The sequence below is a fragment of the Heterodontus francisci genome, chromosome 47 (genome assembly GCF_036365525.1).
Source record: "Heterodontus francisci isolate sHetFra1 chromosome 47, sHetFra1.hap1, whole genome shotgun sequence".
Taxonomy (NCBI): Eukaryota; Metazoa; Chordata; class Chondrichthyes; order Heterodontiformes; family Heterodontidae; genus Heterodontus; species Heterodontus francisci.
In genome coordinates, this window is record NC_090417.1 from 425,211 (window position 1) to 444,753 (window position 19,543).

The window sequence follows — 19,543 nt, forward strand, 5'->3', positions numbered from 1 at the left end:
CACCGCCCCTCTCAAACTTATTGTATATGGCCTGGTTCTCACTTGAGTTCCCCTGAGATGCGTCATGCACCCTCTTTTTGTTTTATCATAAGCTCCATCTCCCTCGTCGTCTAAGGAGCCCTGCTCTTGGTTCTCCTGCCTTTCTCCCTTGTTGGAATCTTCCTAGTCTGTACCTGAAGCATCTCTTCCTTAAAGACTCCCAATTTTTGGCCAGATCCCCTCTCATTGCGTTGAAATGAGCCCTCTTCCAATCTTGGTAATTCTGTTTCCGGCTACTGTTTACAGTACCGCCTATCTTGTCAGTGGTTTGTCAGGCATGACCTACCCTGTATAAACTTATCCTGGCTCTCTGATCAGCTCAAAACTTCCAAGATGTTCAGTCACCCCGTCCTTAATCATAGACTTCAGCAATTCCCCGGCAACAGATGTTAGGCTACCCGGTCCACAATTCGCCGGTTTCCCCCTCACTTTTCGTAAATGTCTCGCTGCCCCCAAGGTGGAAGCAGAGACGATCGACGACTTCAGGGGGAAGTCGGACGGCCACCCGGAGAGAAATAGACTGGCAGGGCGACGGGGATCGAGCTGGGGAATGGGACTGACGGCGTAGCTCTGTTGGGGGTGGGGGGGGGGGGGAAGCAGGCGCGGACCCGATGGGCCGAATGGCCTCCCTTCTGTGCCATAAATGACTGACTCTTGTGGATGACACCAATCAGCGTCAGCAGGACGTAGCTAGGCTGGCAAAATGGGCAGACCAGAGGCAGATGGGATTTCAGTCAGAAGAGTGTGAGCTGATGCATTTTGGCTGAAAGGATAGGGGAAGGTAATATAGTGAATGGCACAGTTCTAAAGAGTGTGCAGGGACAGAGGAACCTGGGGGTGAGCTTGAAGGAGATCAACCCGAAATGTTAACTCTTTCCCTCTGCACAGATGCTGCCCGGCCTGCCGAGTAGCCCTAGCATTTCCTATTTTTATTTCGGCTCCCCAGCACCTGCAGTATTTTGCTTTTGCTAGAGGCGCACGTCATCCTATTAGCCTGATGTGGCCCACCTGACTTCTTGTGAAATTTCACCGCCACGTTTAAAATTGGCTTTGTTCTCTTCGAACAAAAGCCGGGACACTGAACGGAGAGGTCTGCTCTCACGAGCAATTGTAAGATCCGTTTATTTTTTTTGAAAAAATAGCTCAGGGGTGCCGCGCCAGTTGTCGCGTGCAATTTGTGTCTTGGATTTGAGAGAACTCCGGGTCTGACGACGTGATGGAGTCCATCACAGTTCAGCACGATCCTCTGTCTTGGGATGCTCTTTTCTGTCAGATTCAGAATCTGCGTTGTCATAAAGTTGCAGGTTTGCGTACTCAAATTCCCTGGCTAGCTGCTCCACGGCAGGGCGTCCGAACAGGAGGTTCCGTATTGCGTAGCCAGTCATGAGGATGCTGTGGGTTCGCAGGGTGGGGGGCGGGGGGGGGGGGAATGTGGTTTGGAAATGCCTGTTAGTAAATGGCAACATGAACAAAAGGTGCCCAACACAACAGCATTGAAAGCCCGGGAGCCCAGCGGCAATACTCACCTCCTTCGGAAGGTGTGGTGCTTCTTTTGCAGGAATCGGACAAACCTCTCCGCCGCCGTCGCGTTCCTCCGCTTCTCGTACGCCTCGCGCATCCTCTGCCTGCGCACGAAGGCCGCCAGGACGGGGTCGGTGATGTTGAGGCCCTCGGCGGTTCCGTTCAGCACGGTCTGCAGCTCGGGCGAGATGTCCTCCGTTTCTGAAGGGCAACACAAGCGGTGATTGCAAGAGACGGAACGCACTCGGGCCGTGTTTTTATACTTCTTGTCCCCCTATCCCAGGGGAGCCAACGTCAGCTGTCGGCAGCGACAGTCCCGCGTTCAGCTGTCGCCGGAAAGGATGCTCCCCCCTCGTACGCACCTGTCCCGTTTTTGATCTTCTCCTGCAGCTCCACGATGCGGGTGTAATTCTCTTCAAACTGCACCATTGTCGTGTTGACATAAATATACATGTAACACGAGGGCTCCTCGGACGTGGTGTACACGTAGTGATAGTCGCCAGCAGGCAGCTGCAACACAAAAGTAAGATCCACTCTTGTTTCTCGAGTTGTAGAGGCGGAAGGGGCCATTCAGCCCATCCAATCCAAGCCAGCTCCCTACAGCAATCCAGTCAGTCTCACCTCTCCCCGCTCTATCCCCATCGCCTTGCTGCTTTACTTCCCTCAAGTGCCCATCCAATTTCCTTTTGAAATCATTCATCGCCTTTACTTCCACCGCACTCGTGGGCAGTGAGTTCCCGGTCAAAAAAAGTTCTTCCTCACATTCCCCCTGCATCTCTTGGCCAAGATCTTAAATGTGTCCCCTAGTCCTACCATCAGCTGATGGAACAGTTTTTCTTTTGTCAACCTGTCATAATCTTGTACACCTCGATCAGATCCCCCCTCAATCTCCTTTGCTCTAAAGGAGAACAACCCCAGCTTTTCCAATCGAACCTTGTAGCTAAAATCCCCCACCCGTGCAGCCTGCGCGATCTAATCGTGAATCACCAGGGCTCACGGTCAATGTTCCCTCTGAGCTGCAGGGCAACCGAAAAGGCCCCTTTAAGTTATTGCACGTGCACGGCTGCACAAAAAGAGCCCGCGCACTACAAAAAAAGCGTACGTTGACAATGTCTCTACTGCTGCAGGTATACACTCCGTCTGAAAACCAGCAGCTGCTCAGTCAGCCCGTACCCTACCCAGTCATGCTATCACGCTGAGCATTTTCTTCTTGTAATCATTCAGAAATGAATAGTCGTTCAGTCGTGCAGAACTGGAGCATGGCTGAAAATAGAGACATGTTGCCGACGCTTTCCGTCTTGCACTCATCAGGGCAATCCGCAAGAATACCAATGTAAGTCGTCGTTATCCTGGTACTCTTGCGGAGTGTCCTGATGAGTTAAAGAGGAAAAGCTTCGACAACATGTCTCTATTTTCGGCAATGCTCAAATTCAGAAATGCAGTATTTCTGCCAACCGATATTACCAGGGTCTGCCAAATACGTAAGCGTCTGACCTGCATCTTTTCTCCCTCCTTCAGGCTGTAATTTTTCTTCTCAGCCAAGATCTCCACAGCTAACTCCCCCTTCAGCACCTGGATGCTGGTGTTGCCCAGATCCTCACTCACAAAATTCTCCAGGTGAAGTCCTTTTGAGCAGAGATTTACAGTCAGTGGCAATCCAGTGCAGCAAGGATGCTAACTCCCAACCTGGGCACAGAATGTACAGTGCATTTGGCCCAACTGCTCTACCTTCCACACGATCCTCTTGCTTATCTCCCCCACCTCCCCTTCCCCTCATCCAACATGACGCACATTGGAATATTTTCCGGGGGTGGGGGTGGAGCCTCCGCACCAGTAGGGACACTGCCACAATTGCGGCCAATTTTCGGAGATTTTCATGGAACCCCCATACCACCAAAAATCCTTAAGGGGCTCAACTGGCCGCCTGCTATGGCTGGGTGAGCAACCACTCCGGATGATAATCCGACTCCTCCACGAACCCTAAAGTCAGGATTTCGTTTTCTTACAAAAAATCAATTATGCCGAAAGTGGACTTACTGCATATAAATTGTCCATGTATTTCTTTTTACATTGAGACACTCACTGTCGGTGCTAAGCCACACTGTCGGAACAGTCAAAAGGGGGTGAAGTTTAATCGGTGTTTCCTCTCACGAGGCCCCAGGGAGGGGGGAGAAGTGGGAGGGGGGAGGCAAGGCTCCATTCATCATTCGACTATTCGACCATGGGGAGCATCACAGCCCAGACCAACCTGGCCTTTCCTGATGGGAATTGTACGGAGGCTCTGGAGGAAGTGTGCGATCTTTTTCTTCTTGATATTCTGTTTAAGTTCCAGAGTCTTTCCTTTACTGTTGTAAAACAAAACTACCCACCGCCCCCCCCCCCCCCACCGTTGTAATTTACCTGGAAAATCCGCAATGAAAACCACATCCGTGTGATTATCCAACATCTTCTCGATTTCGTCAAACTTCGATCTCCAGGGGGAGAGATCAACCAGCAGCGGCATCAGCCAGGACGTCTTTTTAAAGGGCGACCACTCGGCAGTTACAATGTCAATCCGTGGGTCAAAGAGCCTAGAAACGAGGATTCAACGTCAACTAAACTCTTGAGTAAGCAGTTAAGCAAGGGCTAAGGGATAGCCAGGGCACAGCGCTGCTTGGTCAGACTGATATCACTGTACGAACAGACTGGGGATTTGCGACGGTCAAACATTCAGGACAGAACAAGCACAAGGTATCCAGGGGAAGGAAGGTCCCTAGCAGGCAGGTCGAGGCCTAACATCAACTGCACTATTATTCAGGTTCAGAACAGGCCAGGGTGGAATCTCGAGAGCTTCTAAACGACACAGTGGCTCTCACTCACCGAGCCTCTTAAAATGTCATTGTTATGGCCTGGGGGGGGGGGTGGTAAAAGAGACAGTTGTGCATTGCTAGTCCCTGCCTCTTTACTCTTCCATTGACTACAACAATTCGACAACCCCCCCGCCCCCCTATTTCCACTCAGGAATTTAAAAGCAATCCAAACCCCAACGTTTCTCAGTGAGAAGTCATGCCCCAGTCCTGACGCGAGTCTCGAGTCAGCTCTCACCTCTGCTGAAACCTTTCGTTGATGGACACCCAGACGTCAAAGTAGATCTCGGGGTTCGAGATGTTGTACGTCGCCAATTCGCGGGCAAGGCAGCTGGAATACTGCTTCAACATGTCTGCATGGTCCTTCCAACGGCGACTCTGGGTCCAAACCTTGCACAGAAGGAACAGGCAGTGTTTACAGTCACGTAGTTCCGCAGTGCCAGAGTCCGCATGGTTTTGCGAAAGGGAAGTCACGTTTGACAAATTTATTAGAGTCTTTTGAGGATGTAACTAGTAGGGCAGATAAAGGGGGACCAGTAGATGTAGTATACCTAGATTTCCGTTGCATGATGAGAGGCCGAGTAAATTGGGCCTATACTCTCTGGAGTTTAGAAGAGGTGGTGATCGAATTGAAACATACAAGATTCTGAAGGGGCTTGACAGGGTCGACACTGAGAGGTTGTTTCCCCCTGGCTGGGGAATCGAGAACACAGGGGCACAGTCTCAGGATAAGAGGATCATCATTTAGGACTGAGATGAGGAGAAACTTCTGCGCTCAAAGGGTCATGAATCTTTGGAATTCTCTACCCCTGAGGGTCGGGGGTGCCGCATCATTGAGTAAATTCAAAGCTGAGTCAGGTAGATTTTTGATCTCTCAGGGAACCAAGGGATATGGGGTAAAAGTGGAGTTGCACAGAAGACCTGCCACGATTGTGCTGAATGGTGGGGCAGGCTCGAGGGGCCGAATGGTCTACTCCTGCTCCAGCGAGAGGGTTGACGCGCTCCCCCGCCCCCCCCGTACTTTGCACAGCACAAAATAACAAGGGCTCTCCCTAGATAGCAGGTGGGTAAAAGTCACCAGATCTGGGACGAGACCATACAGATCAGAAAGGTAGCAGTGATGATCAGGAGCTATCAGATAGGGGCTAGTATCAGTGACAAAACTGGCCTGAGGTTAGGGAGCGAAAAAAAAAACATCAAAAAGTGGACCAGGTCCCACTCCCATTCACTAGCAAGTGACGCTGGGCGAGGACAGGATTGGGGTTTGGCGAAGCACGAGTCAACCCTGCATTAATATAGCACCTTTCACATCCTCCGGACGTCCCAAAGCACTTCCCAGCCAATGGAGCGCAGTTGGGGGCAGCTGCAACGTCGGGGGAAACGCGACCGCCAACGTGCGCACAGCAAGCTCCCACGAGCAGCAAGGTGACAATGGGCAGATGATCAGTTTTGGTCATGTTGCTCTTCTTCGTAATAGTGGCCCTGGGGTCTTTTACATCCACCTCAGCAGTTAAATGTCTGATGAAATACCTTGAACATTTCAATATGTCAATGGCACTATGCCAATGCTGGTTCCTTTACCCACTCAGGCAGGGAGTCGGTTGAAGGGTTTGGACAGCAACTTTCAACTCACACCAGGGTTCAGGTAGCCAATCTGGCCAGTTATTCCATCCTTGTAGGTTATCTTGACATGTTGGTGGGATCTAGTGTGGACCATCATGTCCCAGGAATATCCGTACAGTCCATTGGTCCAGTTATTGTATCCCTGCAGGAAAAAGGATAAATCAGCCAGTCCTATTTGAGAACGGACAGCAGCAGACCAGTGTGGAGGCTGAGGACCCCGCCCCCCCCCCCGCGGAAAAGGGTACGAGGATTCCGCCTCGCAGTTTATCGCTGGGGCCGATGAGGTTTCCCCTCTCTGGCCCAAGGGGGAAATCCCAGGGTTAAACACCTACCTGTGTGATGAAATGCGAGTAGGGTAGGAAGAACTGTTCCGCAACGTACAGGACCGTGAAAATCGCCCCCAGCCGCTGGCGAAACGTCAGCGCGGCCTCTGTGCCGAGGCGCTCCTGCCTTCTGCCCTTCCGGCCAGGTTCCACGCTGGGATGCACGCACGAGTCGCTGTGCTGGGGCGGATCAGCGAGCGGGAGCAGGACCCTCAGGAAAGCTGGGAATTTCCGGATTATCACCCGCGGCCAGTCTGGGTAGCAGAACAGCGGAGATGTCGCCAGCATGGTGTAGGAGAACATTCCTGAAGAGAGATAGAGAGAGAGAGAGATTCCTGGGGGGTTGGTCACCAAAATGATTCACATAATATGTTCCAAATTTATGGTTTCCCCTTCCATTCTTGCCTTTCTCCCCGCCCTGATTCCTACTCGACCGGCTGTCAACGGGCTATTTGACTACACGAGGCACAGCATGCTCACGTGATGTCCACTAGAGATTCAGTAACACAACACAGACCAGAGATGGAATCTGGAACGTTGCCAGTCGCAATGGTTTGAACAGCTGACTGACGTATAGTATTAAGGGAGTTGCAAAATTGAGATCCAAAATTACATATGTCTTTCGCCATGCGAAATGCAGGGGAATATAGGAACAAGAGTAGGCCATTCGGCCCCTCAAGCCTGCTCCATCTCCCGGAAGGAGTCGAGTGCAGCTGCCTCGAAGGATCTTTCGGCCCGTCGGGTCTGTGCTCAGCTGGTTCCCACTCCCCTGCCTTTCCCCTGTAGCCCTTCTCTCTTCAGGAAGCTCCCGCTGAATCTGCCTCCGCCGCACTTGCAATGGGAGAACCGTGCTGGATGTCGCCGGCGAGACTGTTCCGATTCGGGATCGACAAGAGATTGGAAAGGAGACTGGAGATGGGGGGGGTGCAGTAGTCACCTATGCTGAAAAGCTGGGAGTTCATGCAGTGAAAGTAGCTCACAAAGAACATGGCGTACGGCCGGGTGAGGTCAAAGAAGAGAAGGTATCCCGCGGTCAGATCCAGAATGAGGCCACCACCATGTACGACCAAAACGTTCACCAGGTCCTCAGACAGCACCATCCTGTTCGAAGTCGGGGTGGGGGATGGGGGGGGGAAAAACACACCAGTTAGTCCTGAACGGGGGGGGGTGCAGTCACTTAAAAGATTTCTCCCACGTCCACGTCAAACGGTCCCCAAAGCAGTTTAGCAAACGCCACCAGGGATGTGGCAGTCTGGCTTGGCCCGCGCTGGACGCCAGTCGCGCTCTCTGGGTGCGACCGGGCCCCCGTTTACACCGACCGTTGCCAGTTTGTGTCCTGGAGCCTCCCAGATTGTCGGAGACGGACTGGAGTGGCAGAAACACAGCACTGCTGTGCTTTTGATGGGTGGATGTGAGCAGCTCTCGGCCCAGAAATGAACGCCGACCCTCCCCTATTGAGAGAAATGTCTCGAGGCATTTGCGGGGTGGGGGGGGGGGGGGATGAATGGCACCATATAGGGCGGCATAGTGGCGCAGCGGTTAGCACCGCAGCCTCACAGCTCCAGCGACCCAGGTTCAATTCTGGGTACTGCCTGTGTGGAGTTTGCAAGTTCTCCCTGTGTCTGCGTGGGTTTCCTCCGGGTGCTCCGGTTTCCTCCCACATGCCAAAAGACTTGCGGGCTGATAGGTGAATTGGCCATTATAAATTGCCCCTAGTATAGGTAGGTGGTAGGGAAAATATAGGGACAGGTGGGGATGTGGTAGGAATATGGGATTAGTGTAGGATTAGTATAAATGGGTGGTTGATGGTCAGCACAGACTCGGTGGGCTGAAGGGCCTGTTTCAGTGCTGTATCTCTAACTAGCTAACTAATACATTCAAGTCAGGTGCTGTTTCCTCCGACAGGAGCCTCACAAGCCACTGGCTGAAAGGCCGCAGAGGCCTGAATCAGAAGGAGGGGAGGCTGCACTGTTTGAAGTGCTGGGACAGTGCAAGCACAAAAAAGTCTGCAAACCACAGCCAGGTCAGTGGAGAGAATGGACGGGTTAACGCTCCACGTGAAGGCCCTTAGGACGGTCGCGGAGAAGGAACCACACTTGGAACATGAACTGACCTGCTCCCTCCGCTCGGGCGTTTGCAGACTCCGTTTCTCGCTTTCAGCTGAACAGTACCACTTACTTAAAGGGGTTAAACAGCCAGTGACGCCCAAGATGGTTCATGGAGTATCCTTGCACCCAATCGGCATCGAGCTTCTTCAAGCCCGCAATAAAATACACAATAAAGATCTGGAAGAGAAGGAGGACAAAATGAAGGCCCGCCCAACGTGCTCACCACGACAGCAGTCAAGCTGGGTGAAATTCCCGGATCAGCTCCAGTCCAACTATGAAAAACATCCAGAAGCACATATAACATTGTAACCATCCACACTCGTCCTTGTCTCTATTTTAACCAACACTAGTCCGTGCTGCTTCTACTCATTTTTAACTCCAGGTATCGCGTCCAAAACACGCCTCCTTCTGCGCTTTCAGATCGAGTCTTCTTGCACCGTCCCAGCACTTCAAACAGTGCAGCCTCCCCTCCTTCTGAAAATGTGCATGTTTTAAACATCTAAGGATTGGGACCGTTAGTGCAGGCCACTACGACTGCAGTGTTGAGGCCTGTGCGGTGTCAGGAACAGAGATTCATGTGACACTTGGTGTCACCCAGGACACTACTAACCTGCACCCTCAGCAGTGTGTAATTCCACAGCGGCACCACAGCATTCCTCTTTTTTGGGTTCCGTAGTCCGTCCAAGGACCTGAGAGAGATTCAAATTTTTCAAAGAAAATGTGACTTACTCGTGAACAACTGAAAGGGATCACTGTAGCGAGGTGCTTATTACTTTAAGGGGCACCTACCTAGATGTGAATGAAGCATGCCGACCTGTTCATATCATATAACAACCTGTATTTATATATCGCTGAAAACCGAGACGTTTTGTCGAAGCTTTTCGTCTTGCAGTCATCAGGACAACCCGCAAGAATACCAATGTATGGGAAAGCAACAAATTTATACTGTATGAGAAGTGAGTGCTGATTGGTTGGCACGTGGACTCTGATTGGTAGGGGCGTTGCCATGGAGAATGCACCAGTTTATGACTTCGATTGGTCAAGGCATTGCCCTGAGGAATTAGCCAGTGAGTGGCTGTGACTTATTTTGTTTAGCTGAAACAGGCGCAATGTGTGTACATGTTAATGACCTCATAGTTAGGGATCCTCTTGGAAGGAGTGATCACAGTATGGTTGAATTTAGAATACAGATGGAGAGTGTGAAGATAAAATCCAATACCAGGGTCCTGTGCTTGAACAAGGGGGACTACAATAGAATGAGGGAGGACTTGGCTAGAGTAGACTGGAAACAAAGATTTTATGGTGGGACAGTTGACGAGCAGTGGAGGACTTTCAAAGCAATTTTTCAAAGTGCTCAGCAAAAGTATATTCCAGTGAAAAGGAAGGACTGGAAGAAAAGGGGTAATCTGCCATGGATGTCTAAGGAAATAATGGAGGCTATCAAATTGAAAAAGGCGGCATACAAAGTGGCCAAAAACAGCATGAAACTAGAAGATTGTGAAAACTTTAAAGGTCAACAGAGAGCCACAAAAAGAGCTAGAAAGAAAAGTAAGATAGGACATGAGAAAAAACTAGCACAGAATATAAAGACAGATAGCAAAAGTGTCTATAAATATATAAAACGAAAAAGAGTGGCTAAAGTAAACGTTGGTCCTTTAGAGGATGAGAAGGGGAATTTAGTTATGGGATATGATGAAATGGCCGAGGCATTGAACAGGTATTTTGTATCGGTCTTCACAGTGGAGGACATTAATAACATGCCAGTAATTGACAAAGAGACGAACGTAGGTGAGGACCTGGAAACAATCATTATTACAGAAGAGGTAGTGTTGGGCAAGCTAATGGAGCTAAGGATTGATAAGTCTCCTGGCCCTGATGGAATGCATCCTAGGGTACTCAAAGAGATGGCGGGAGAAATAGCAGGTGCACTGGCGGTAATTTTCCAAAATTCGCTGGACTCTGGGGTAGTCCCAGCAGATTGGAAAACAGCAGATGTGATGCCACTGTTTTAAAAAGGGAGGTAGACAAAAGATGGGGAATTATAGACCGGTTAGCTTAACCTCTGTAGTGGGGAAGATGCTTGAGTCTATTATCAAAGAAGAAATAGCAGGGCATCTCGATAGAAATTGTCCCGTTGGGCAGACGCAGCATGGGTTCATGAAGGGCAGGTCATGCTTGACAAATCTTTTGGAATTCTATGATGACATTACGAGCAAGGTGGACAATGGGGACCCAGTGGATGTGGTGTACCTAGATTTCCAAAAGGCCTTCGACAAGGTGCCGCACAAGAGGCTGCTGCATAAGATAAGGATGCATGGCGTCAGGGGTAAAGTATTAGCATGGATAGAGGATTGGTTGACTGACAGGAAGCAAAGAGTGGGGATAAATGAGTGCTATTCTGGTTGGCAATCAGTCACTAGTGGTGTGCCTCAGGGATCGGTGTTGGGTCCGCAATTATTTACAATTCATATAGATGATTTGGAGTTGGGGACCACTTGTAGGGTGTCAAAGTTTGCAGGTGACACTAAGATGAGTGGCAGAGCAAAGTGTGCAGATGACTGTGAAACTTTGCAGAGGAACATAGATACATTGAGTGAGTGGGCAAAGGACTGGCAGATGGAATACAATATTAATAAATGTGAAGTCATTCATTTTGGTAGGAGTAACAGTAAAAAGGATTATTACTTGAATGGTAAAAAGTTGCAGCATGCTGCTATGCAGAGGGACCTGGGTGTCCTTGTGCATGAATCGCAGAAGGTTGGTCTGCATGTACAGCAAGTAATTAGGAAGGCAAATGGAATTTTGTCCTTCATTGCTAAAGGGATTGAGTTTAAAAGCAGAGAGGTTATGTTGCAGCTGTATAAGGTACTGGTGAGGCCGCACCTGGAGTACTGTGTGCAGTTTTGGTCTCCTTACTTGAGAAAGGATGTACTGGCACTGGAGAGGGTGCAGAGGAGGTTCACTAGGTTGATTCCGGAGTTGAGGGGGTTGGCTTATGAGGAGAGACTGAGTAGATTGGGATTATATTCATTGGAATTCAGAAGAATGAGGGGGGATCTTATAGAAACATATAAAATCATGAAAGGAATAGATAAGATACAAGTGGAGAGGATGTTTCCACTGGCAGGTGAAGCTAGGACAAGAGGGCATAGCCTCAAGATTAGAGGGAGCAGATTTAGGAATGAATTAAAAAGGAACTTCTTCACCCAGAGGGTTGTTAATCTATGGAATTTCTTGCCCAGTGAAGTAGTTGACGCTTCTTCAGTAAACGTCTTTAAAGCTAAGGTAGATATCTTTTTGAATAATAAAGGAATTAAGGGATACAGTGAGAACGCGGGTAAGTGGATCTGAGTCCACGAAAAGATCAGCCATGATCTTATTGAATGGCGGAGCAGGCTCGAGGGGCCGGACGGCCTACTCCTGCTCCTCGTTCTTATGATCTTATAATTATGTTCTTTCTGTCTGCAAAGAACAGGGCAGGACAGGGATTTATATAGTGTCTTTAATGCAATAAAACGTCCCAAGACGCTGCACAGTAGTGTCATAAATTTGACACCAAGCCACATGAGGCGATGTTAGAGCAGGTGGGCACAAGCTTGGTCAAAGAGATAGGTTTTAAAGAGGTAGGTCAGCGAGCACGGGGTTAGTAGGTTGTAGTATAAGGGCTTGAAAGGGTTAATGTTTGAGACAGTGCGAGGAATACCTCCCACCATAATGATGTGAGAGATCACATGTGAGAGAAACTTGCAGGAGAGGTTTCAGAGAACTCATCCAGACTTAGGTAAAGCTGTATATAGTTAATATGCAAGAAATGAGTTAATGTTAAAATTACTGAAGACTCCAAGCTAGACTAACCAAATATACAACACAGGGGAATGGGACATAGAGTGAGTTAGGACACGGGCAGCAGAGTCTTTGAAAGATGTCAAGTTTATCGGAGGGTAGAATATGGGTGACCGGCCAGGAACGCGTTGGAAAAGTCTAGAGGTAACAAAGTCACGGATGAGGGTTTCAGCAGTAGCTCAGCTGAGGCAGGGGCAGAGTCGGACAATGTTGTGAAGCTGGAAATAGGCGGTCTTAGCGATGGCGTGGATATGAGGTCGGAAGCTCATCTCGGGGTCAAATATGATACCAAGGTTGCGAGCAGTCTGGTTCAGCCTCAGACAGTCGTCAGGGAGAGGGATGGAGTCGGTGGCTGGGGAACGGAGTTTGTCACGGGGCCCGAAAGAAATGGCTTCAGTCTTCCTAATATTTAACTGGAGGACCTTTCTGCTCACTGGATGTGACATAAGCAGTCTGATAACTTAAGAGACAGTGGAGGGGGCGAGAGAGGTCGAGCTGAGTGTCGTCCGCGCGTATGTGGAAACTGACCGAGTTTTCGGATGATGTCGTCGGAGTGGGAACATATAGGTGAGAAATAGGAGGGAGCCGAGGATAGATCCTTGGGGGACACCAGAGGGAACAGTTCAGGAGTAGGAAGAGAACCCACTGCAAGTGATTCTGTCTACGATTAGATAGATAAGAATGGAACTGGGTGAGAGCAGTCCCACCCAGCTGGACAACAGTGGAGTGGCGTTGGGGGAGGATGGGGTGGTCAACCATGTCGAAGGGTGAAGATAGGACGAGGAGGAACAGTTTACCACAGGGTTTCAGCAAGTGCAGCCCGCTGGCTGACGAAAGATGGGCACGGATTTGAGAGGCGACAACACGTTGAAGGACTTTGGAGAGGAAAGGGAGGTTGGAGATGGGGGATAGTTTGCAAGGATGGCGGGGCCAAGGGTTGTTTTTGTTTTTAGGAGAGGGTGATACGGCACATTAAGGAAAAAGGGACAGTTCCTGAGGAGAGAGATCCATTCATAATATCAGCTCACGTGGGGACCAGGAAGGGAAGTTGGGCGGTCAGACGTTTCGTGGGAAGAGGGTCGAGGGAGCTGGAGGTGGATCTCATGGACAAGACGAACTTGGAGAGGGTTCGAGGGGAGATAGGAGAGAAACTGGAGAACGAGGCAAGTCTAGGTCTAGGGCGGGTGGGGTGCTTTGGAGGAAGTTTGGCTGGCTAGAGGAAGGGAGGGACACGGCAGAGGCAGAAGATTCGATGGTCTGGATCTTGTGATGAGCTCCTCACTCTTACTTGGAAGATACAGCCACTGGTGGGCACTGGGAGATACAGCCACTGGTGGGCACTGGGAGATACAGCCACTGGTGGGCACTGGGAGATACAGCCACTGGTGGGCACTGGGTGGAGACATTGAAGAGATGCCCGCACCTTGGAACTGTCAATGCTTACAGGAGGAGCTGGAGGAAGAAAAAAGGACACTGGAAAGGAGGAAATAATAAAAATGGGAACACGGCAGAGGGAAGGCGATAAAGAGAGAGAAAGCTTGCGACAGGAAGGAGGCGCCTCCGTGCCGGCGGGCTGTACTTGCTGAAACCCTGAGCCCTCCTACCAGTATCTGTTGGCATCCATGAAGGTGAGCTGGAACCCAATGAGCCCGTACAGGTACGAGTGGTTGTTCCATGCAGTCTTCTCCAGGAAGAAGTTGTACCAGTATGGGATTAGAAACATCAGGCAGGACAGGCGGTAGAAAAGGCCAAGCATGATCCCAATGGCACCTGCAGAAAGAGACATGGCATTGACATAGAGCCACAGCACCTCCCTTCGTAAATGTCACGTCACACACACAGATCGGAACTGACAAACTCATTATCGGCCAATGAAATAGGCATTTTTAACCTCGCAACTGTTATCAGGGACTTTGAAAAAGTATGATAAAATACTGTGTTATCCCCTGGACAATAATTAATTTGGTGCTCTTTGAGATAAGGAAGGGCAAAAGTACTCCCCCTACTCCCCTCTCCGATATCACTCTGACCACAACTTAGGATGACAGACTTATATTCCTATCAGATTCGAAAATTGGGTGTGTTTCTGTTCTTATTCTTGAGGGATTACAACACTTTGCAATTCCAGTGTTCTTTTATTGATAACCAGGTGGATAGACATGGAACTTCATCTTTACGGGATTTTAAGCTTTCGTTTAATACAGAGTCAACCAATAGAGACATGCACCTTCAAATCCCACCACCATAGTTTCAGTCTGCTCCTATACAAGTCAATTCCCAGTGAACGTCCACTGCCTGAATACAATTAAACACTCAATTAACACCCAGGTTAGCATCAAACACTCCGAGGGCAGGTACAGCACGGGGTTAGATACAACACTGAGGCAGGAACTTGGCAACAGGCAACGGGAGTGGGTCACTGAATGAAAGCAATTGAACTGTACAGTTCTGATCCAGTTTTAAGAGTGCCTGGTAGAGTATTTTTTAAAAATATCTATAGAATCACGAAATGGTTACAGCACAGAAAGAGGCCATTCGGCCTGTCGTGTGCATGCCAGCTCTGCAAGAGAAACTCACCGAAGTCCCACTCTCCCCTGTCGCCCAACACAGCAAATCTTTTCGATTATCCAGTTCCCTTTCGAAAGCCACAATTGAATCTGCCTCTAACATGCTCTCAGGCAGCTGCATTCCCGATCTGAGACTCACCTAACCACATGATGACAAAGACAGCGTACATCCAGTCCAAAGGCAAAGGCTTCAGGAAGTTGAAGAGAGGGAACCGGCAGACCACCAGCTGGTCAAAGTACTTGAAATCCAGCGAACTCAAACCTCGCTCCTGTGGGATGTCGAGGACCATCAGCATACCTGCAAGGGGTGGGGGAAAGGGGAGGGGAAAAGGGAGAGCAAAACTTCACTTTTCAAATTCTGCCCGCAAGAGTCCTTCCCGATTATTACTGAATTGCACGTCCCACTGTGCTAGTGGTTTGTTCCGTTCAGTGGGATCCCCTTCCTTATGGATGCCCACGCGGTTCCAGGTACTGCATACTGAACCTTATCGAACAGAAGGCCCCAGGCTTGATCACTGGATGGATCCTACAGCTCCCAGGTTACAAAGTAGGTCCTTACCTGTACAGGAATCCACCTACTGGAAGGCCGTATATTCCAGGGGCCTCCCAACCACAGTGAGGCCCCCACCCCCCAGTGAGGGGGCGGCACTGCTCCGAGTCACCAGGCCCCCAAAAATTCGAACGCTTAACCCCTCAACGTCAGGACCAATGCTCCAAAGGTCACAGCAAGTAGTCAGGGTCGTTTGCAGGAGTACACAACAGCAGGCCTTCAGGGAGGAGAGACTGGAGAGTGGAGAGGGCAGTGAGCAGAGTGCGGTTTCATGAAACGGAGTGTCATTTGGGCATTTAAAGGTTAGTCTGCAGATCCAGCAAGTAATGAGGAAAGCTAATAGAATGTTATCGTCCATTGCGAGGGAATTGAATAGAAAAGTAGGGAGGTTATGCTTCAGCTATACAGGGCATTGGTGAGACCACATCTGGAGTACTGTGTACAGTATTGGTCTCCTTATTTAAGGATGTAAATACGTTGGATGCAGTTCAGAGAAGGTTTACTAGACTAATACCTGGAATGGGTGGGTTGTTTTACGAGGAAAAGTTGGATAGGCTAAGCTTGGAGTTTAGAAGAGTAAGAGGCAACTTGATTGAAACATAGAAGATTCTGAGGGGTCTTGACAGGGTGGATGTGGAAAGGATGTTTCCCCTTGTGGGAGAATCTAGAACGAGGGGTCACTGTTTAAAAATAAGGGGTCGCCCATTTAAGAAAGAGAGGAGGGACATTTTTTTCTCTCCGAGGGTGGTGAGTCTTTGGAATTTTCTTCCTCAAAAGGCGGCGGAAGCAGTCTTTTAAGGCAGAGGGGCCGAGTGGCCTACTCCTGCTCCCAATTCGTATGTTCCTACTGCAGTTAGCAAAACATTCAGGGATAACCCAGAAACGACAGCTTAACCCTGGCCCGCCTTTGCTGTCAACAGAACATTAATGGTATTAAAAAGGGCAAAACATTCCAACCGGCTCAAGAAGAAAATCCGTGTGAGCACTTTGTAACTAGAAACAGAACTTAAAACATATCCCACACAAAACACAGGTACAGCCCTGACTGGCTGTGGTTGAGCTCTCTGGAATGTCAACTGGCTGCATGTGTTTAATTATCTCACCTCAAGTAATGAGCAAGGGATCTGCGCACTTCCCATTTTTTTCCACAGGAAATCTGGGAAGAATTAAGGATGGAAAGAACAAATCCCGATATGTTTCGTTTTATATACTGGAGCAGGAACAACACTTGCATTCAATCTGGAATACACACGAAGATACTTCCAAAGTCACACAAACCTCGGAGAGAAAAAATGTCTCCTCATCTCCGTCTTAAAAGGGGGACCGCTAATTTTAAAAGTGCCCCCTGGTTCTGGACTCGCCCACAAGTTTGGAAGCATCCTTTCCGCATCCACCTTGTCAAGACCGTTCAGGATCTTATAAACTTCAATCAGGTTTCCCCTCACTCTTCTAAACTCCAGTGAATACAAGCCCAGTCTGTCCAACCTTTCCTCATAAGACAACTCGCTCGTTCCAGGTATCAATCTAATAAACCTCCTCTGAACCGCCTCCAACGCATTTACATCCTTCCTTAAATAAAGGAGATCAAAACTGCACACAGCATTCAAGATGTGGTCTCACCAATGCCCTGTATAACTGAAGCATAACATCCTTACTTTTATTTTCAATTCCTCTCGTAATAAAGGATAGCATTCCATTGGCCTTCTTTATATTACTCACATTTTGAGACTCGTGCACTGGAACACCAAGATCCCTCTGCACCTCGGAATTCTGCAGTCGTTCTCTGTTTAAGTAATACTCTGCTTTTCCATTCTTCCTGCCAAAGTGAACAACTTCACCTTTTCCCACATCTGCCAGATTTTTGCCCACTCACTCAACCTATCTATGTCGGTCTGCATAAAAATTCTCTCTCTCACATCCACCCACCCCGTCTCTCGCCCAAAACGTTAAATCTGTGTCCCCTCGTTCTTGTACTGTCAGTTAATGGGAAGAGGTTTTGTCTACTTTATCGAAACCTGTCAGAATCTTGTCCACCTCTATCAAACCTCCCCTCAATCTCCTTTGCTCCAAGGAGAACAAACCCCAACTTCTGCAACCTAACCTTGCAACTAAAATCTTCCCATCCCTGGAGCCATTCTGGTAAATAAATAACCTGTTTTTAAAAGGGATCTATGTTAGTACAGTAAATCTTGTCCAGGGCTCCCTAGCTTTTCTTTGAATGGTGCCGTGAGATACTTTACATCCACGTGAGTGGTTTAAACGACGGCACCTCCAACAGTGTCGCACTCCCTCAGTACTCCCCAAGCATTCGATTTTGTGCTCCAGTCTCTCGACGGGGAGCTTAAACGTACGGCGGTCTGACTCAGGGGGCACGGGCGCTACCAATAAGCGACCACTGACATTGAAAACGGCAACCAGCCCCCCAACAGCCAAAAGCCCCCGGTGGAAAGGAAAGCCCGTACTCACCAAACAGGAGCCTGAAGACGCCCAAGGCCGCGGGGTCACTGGGCCGATTCAGCAGGCGGACAAACCGGTGCCAGCTTCGGAAATCCGACGGCTCGAACCCAAAGACCCTCTTCAATCGGCCGCCTTCTTCCGATGCCCTCGGCTCCTTGGGTGCTCTCTTGCTGACCTGCTCAGACATATCTGGGGCAGTGGACTCAAAGCCAGCACCTGTTCCTCACAAGCAAAACAAATGGAAGCTTAGGTCTTTTTTTCAAAATATAAAAAATAGCCCCCTCACTCCCACCCCTACCATCCTCAATAAAATGCAGAATTTTCAAGCAATGTTAAATGTGCAGTGAGCACATAAGAGACACCTTCTACATTGCAAGGGGCGGAGGGGGGGGGGTGCAGTTCCAATGGGTTTCACGTTGTAAATCATTAACTGATTTATTTGGAAAGACTTTGGCTACATTCACCAGTGCTTGCCTACGTTGAGGCTGCCTGCTTGGCTTTGAGCTGGGGGAAACACTGTTTAAAGCACTTTCTATTCTTCCTCCCTCCTCCCTGCACTCCCCGCACACCTGTGAGTTTCAAGTGCTCCTCACTTGTCCGCTGCATCTCTCGCTTGCTCGTTCGCTGCTGTTGCTGTCTGTTTCCCCCACCACGTCCTCACACTCTGCCACACTGCCAGAAAGCAACACACACACACCGATAAATAACCTCTTGCGAAAAGGCTGCAGACACACTGCCGCAAAACTGTCGTTAAAAATGTGCAAAGGCTCCTCCCAAACGCTTGTGGGTGGGCGTTTTGGCTTTGTCGGAAGCTAGAGTGTGCTGCTTTTGTGAGCCTTGTGCAAAAGGTACTTGAACCTTTGAAAGGCAATGCAATTGTGTCTCTCTGTCTCCTGAAATGACAATCCACTGAGCAAAGATGTTAATAAAGGAACATTTCCACTCCTCCTATCCTCATATCCCCTTATATCATTGGTACTTAGAAACTTGTCAATCCCTGCTTTAAACAGGCTCAATGAGTATGAGCTGAGAAATGAATCATAATCTGCACGAAATATTCCGTCGTTTTGTGTCCGTTTTTCCTCTCCTGGAACTTCCCAAGCTAAAATAAATGCCAGCTCCCTCAAAGGTTTAGTGGGTATGTTGACTGCTCGGTGCCCCTCCACTGAGCCATTTTGGCCACAAAGTCTTTGGTTTGATTCCCAGTCTGCGCTTATCTAGGTGCCCCGAGCTGGGGCAGCAGCAGCGTGGGTGCTACAGTTTTCCCTGTGGGTCACTGTATATGGGAACTGTAGATAAATTCTTGACTAACAAGGGAGTCCAACGGTATCGGGGGGTGGGGGGGTGGGTGGTAGGTGGGAAAGTGGAGATGAGGCCACAATCCGATCAACCACGATCTTATTGAATGGCGGAGCAGGCTCGAAGGGGCTGAATGGCCTCCTCCTGCTCATAATTTGTGTGTTCGGAACTTGGCTGCGATGGCCCCCGTGGGTGAATAGCTTATCAACACTCACTACGCTTTACTTGTGATGAGCGGCCACCGGGAACAGGCGCTGGGAGGGAACCATTGCGAGGGAACTGTATCGTGGGACGTTTCAAGTCCTGTCGAAGTCGGTCGGCACTGTTGTCGTGTAGGCAGTCAATTTGCACACAGCAAGCTCCCCCA

General features: G+C 49.4%; 1 protein-coding gene across 2 annotated transcripts; it reads right to left on the reverse strand.

Moving 5' to 3' along the window:
* Window positions 1–1,144: 1,144 nt before the first annotated feature.
* Window positions 1,145–18,564, reverse strand: ggcx (gamma-glutamyl carboxylase). 2 transcript variants are annotated; one of them, XM_068022961.1, is made up of 15 exons: window positions 18,447–18,564; window positions 17,887–18,093; window positions 15,010–15,168; window positions 13,908–14,073; window positions 9,071–9,149; window positions 8,531–8,637; window positions 7,290–7,453; window positions 6,362–6,657; window positions 6,040–6,171; window positions 4,645–4,796; window positions 3,961–4,130; window positions 3,055–3,185; window positions 1,923–2,070; window positions 1,566–1,761; window positions 1,145–1,431 (listed from the first exon to the last, which is right to left on the reverse strand). In XM_068022961.1, exons 1-15 carry the CDS (start codon window positions 18,481–18,483, stop codon window positions 1,266–1,268), a joined length of 2,310 nt encoding a protein of 769 aa, XP_067879062.1. In that variant the 5' UTR covers window positions 18,484–18,564; the 3' UTR covers window positions 1,145–1,265. The 2 variants fall into 2 exon arrangements, with proteins under 2 accessions (XP_067879062.1, XP_067879063.1); XM_068022962.1 differs by having other exon boundaries at window positions 18,471–18,557.
* Window positions 18,565–19,543: the final 979 nt, after the last annotated feature.

Coding starts and splice junctions, on each gene's coding strand:
- ggcx (XM_068022961.1), bottom strand. CDS start 18,483: ATGCAGCGGACAAGTGAGGAGCACTTGAAACTCACAG. Junction 2,071..3,054: donor AGGAGGGAGAAAAGATGCAG/GTCAGACGCTTA, acceptor TTTGTGTTGCAG/CTGCCTGCTGGCGACTATCA. Junction 1,762..1,922: donor GAAGATCAAAAACGGGACAG/GTGCGTACGAGG, acceptor GTTGCCCTTCAG/AAACGGAGGACATCTCGCCC.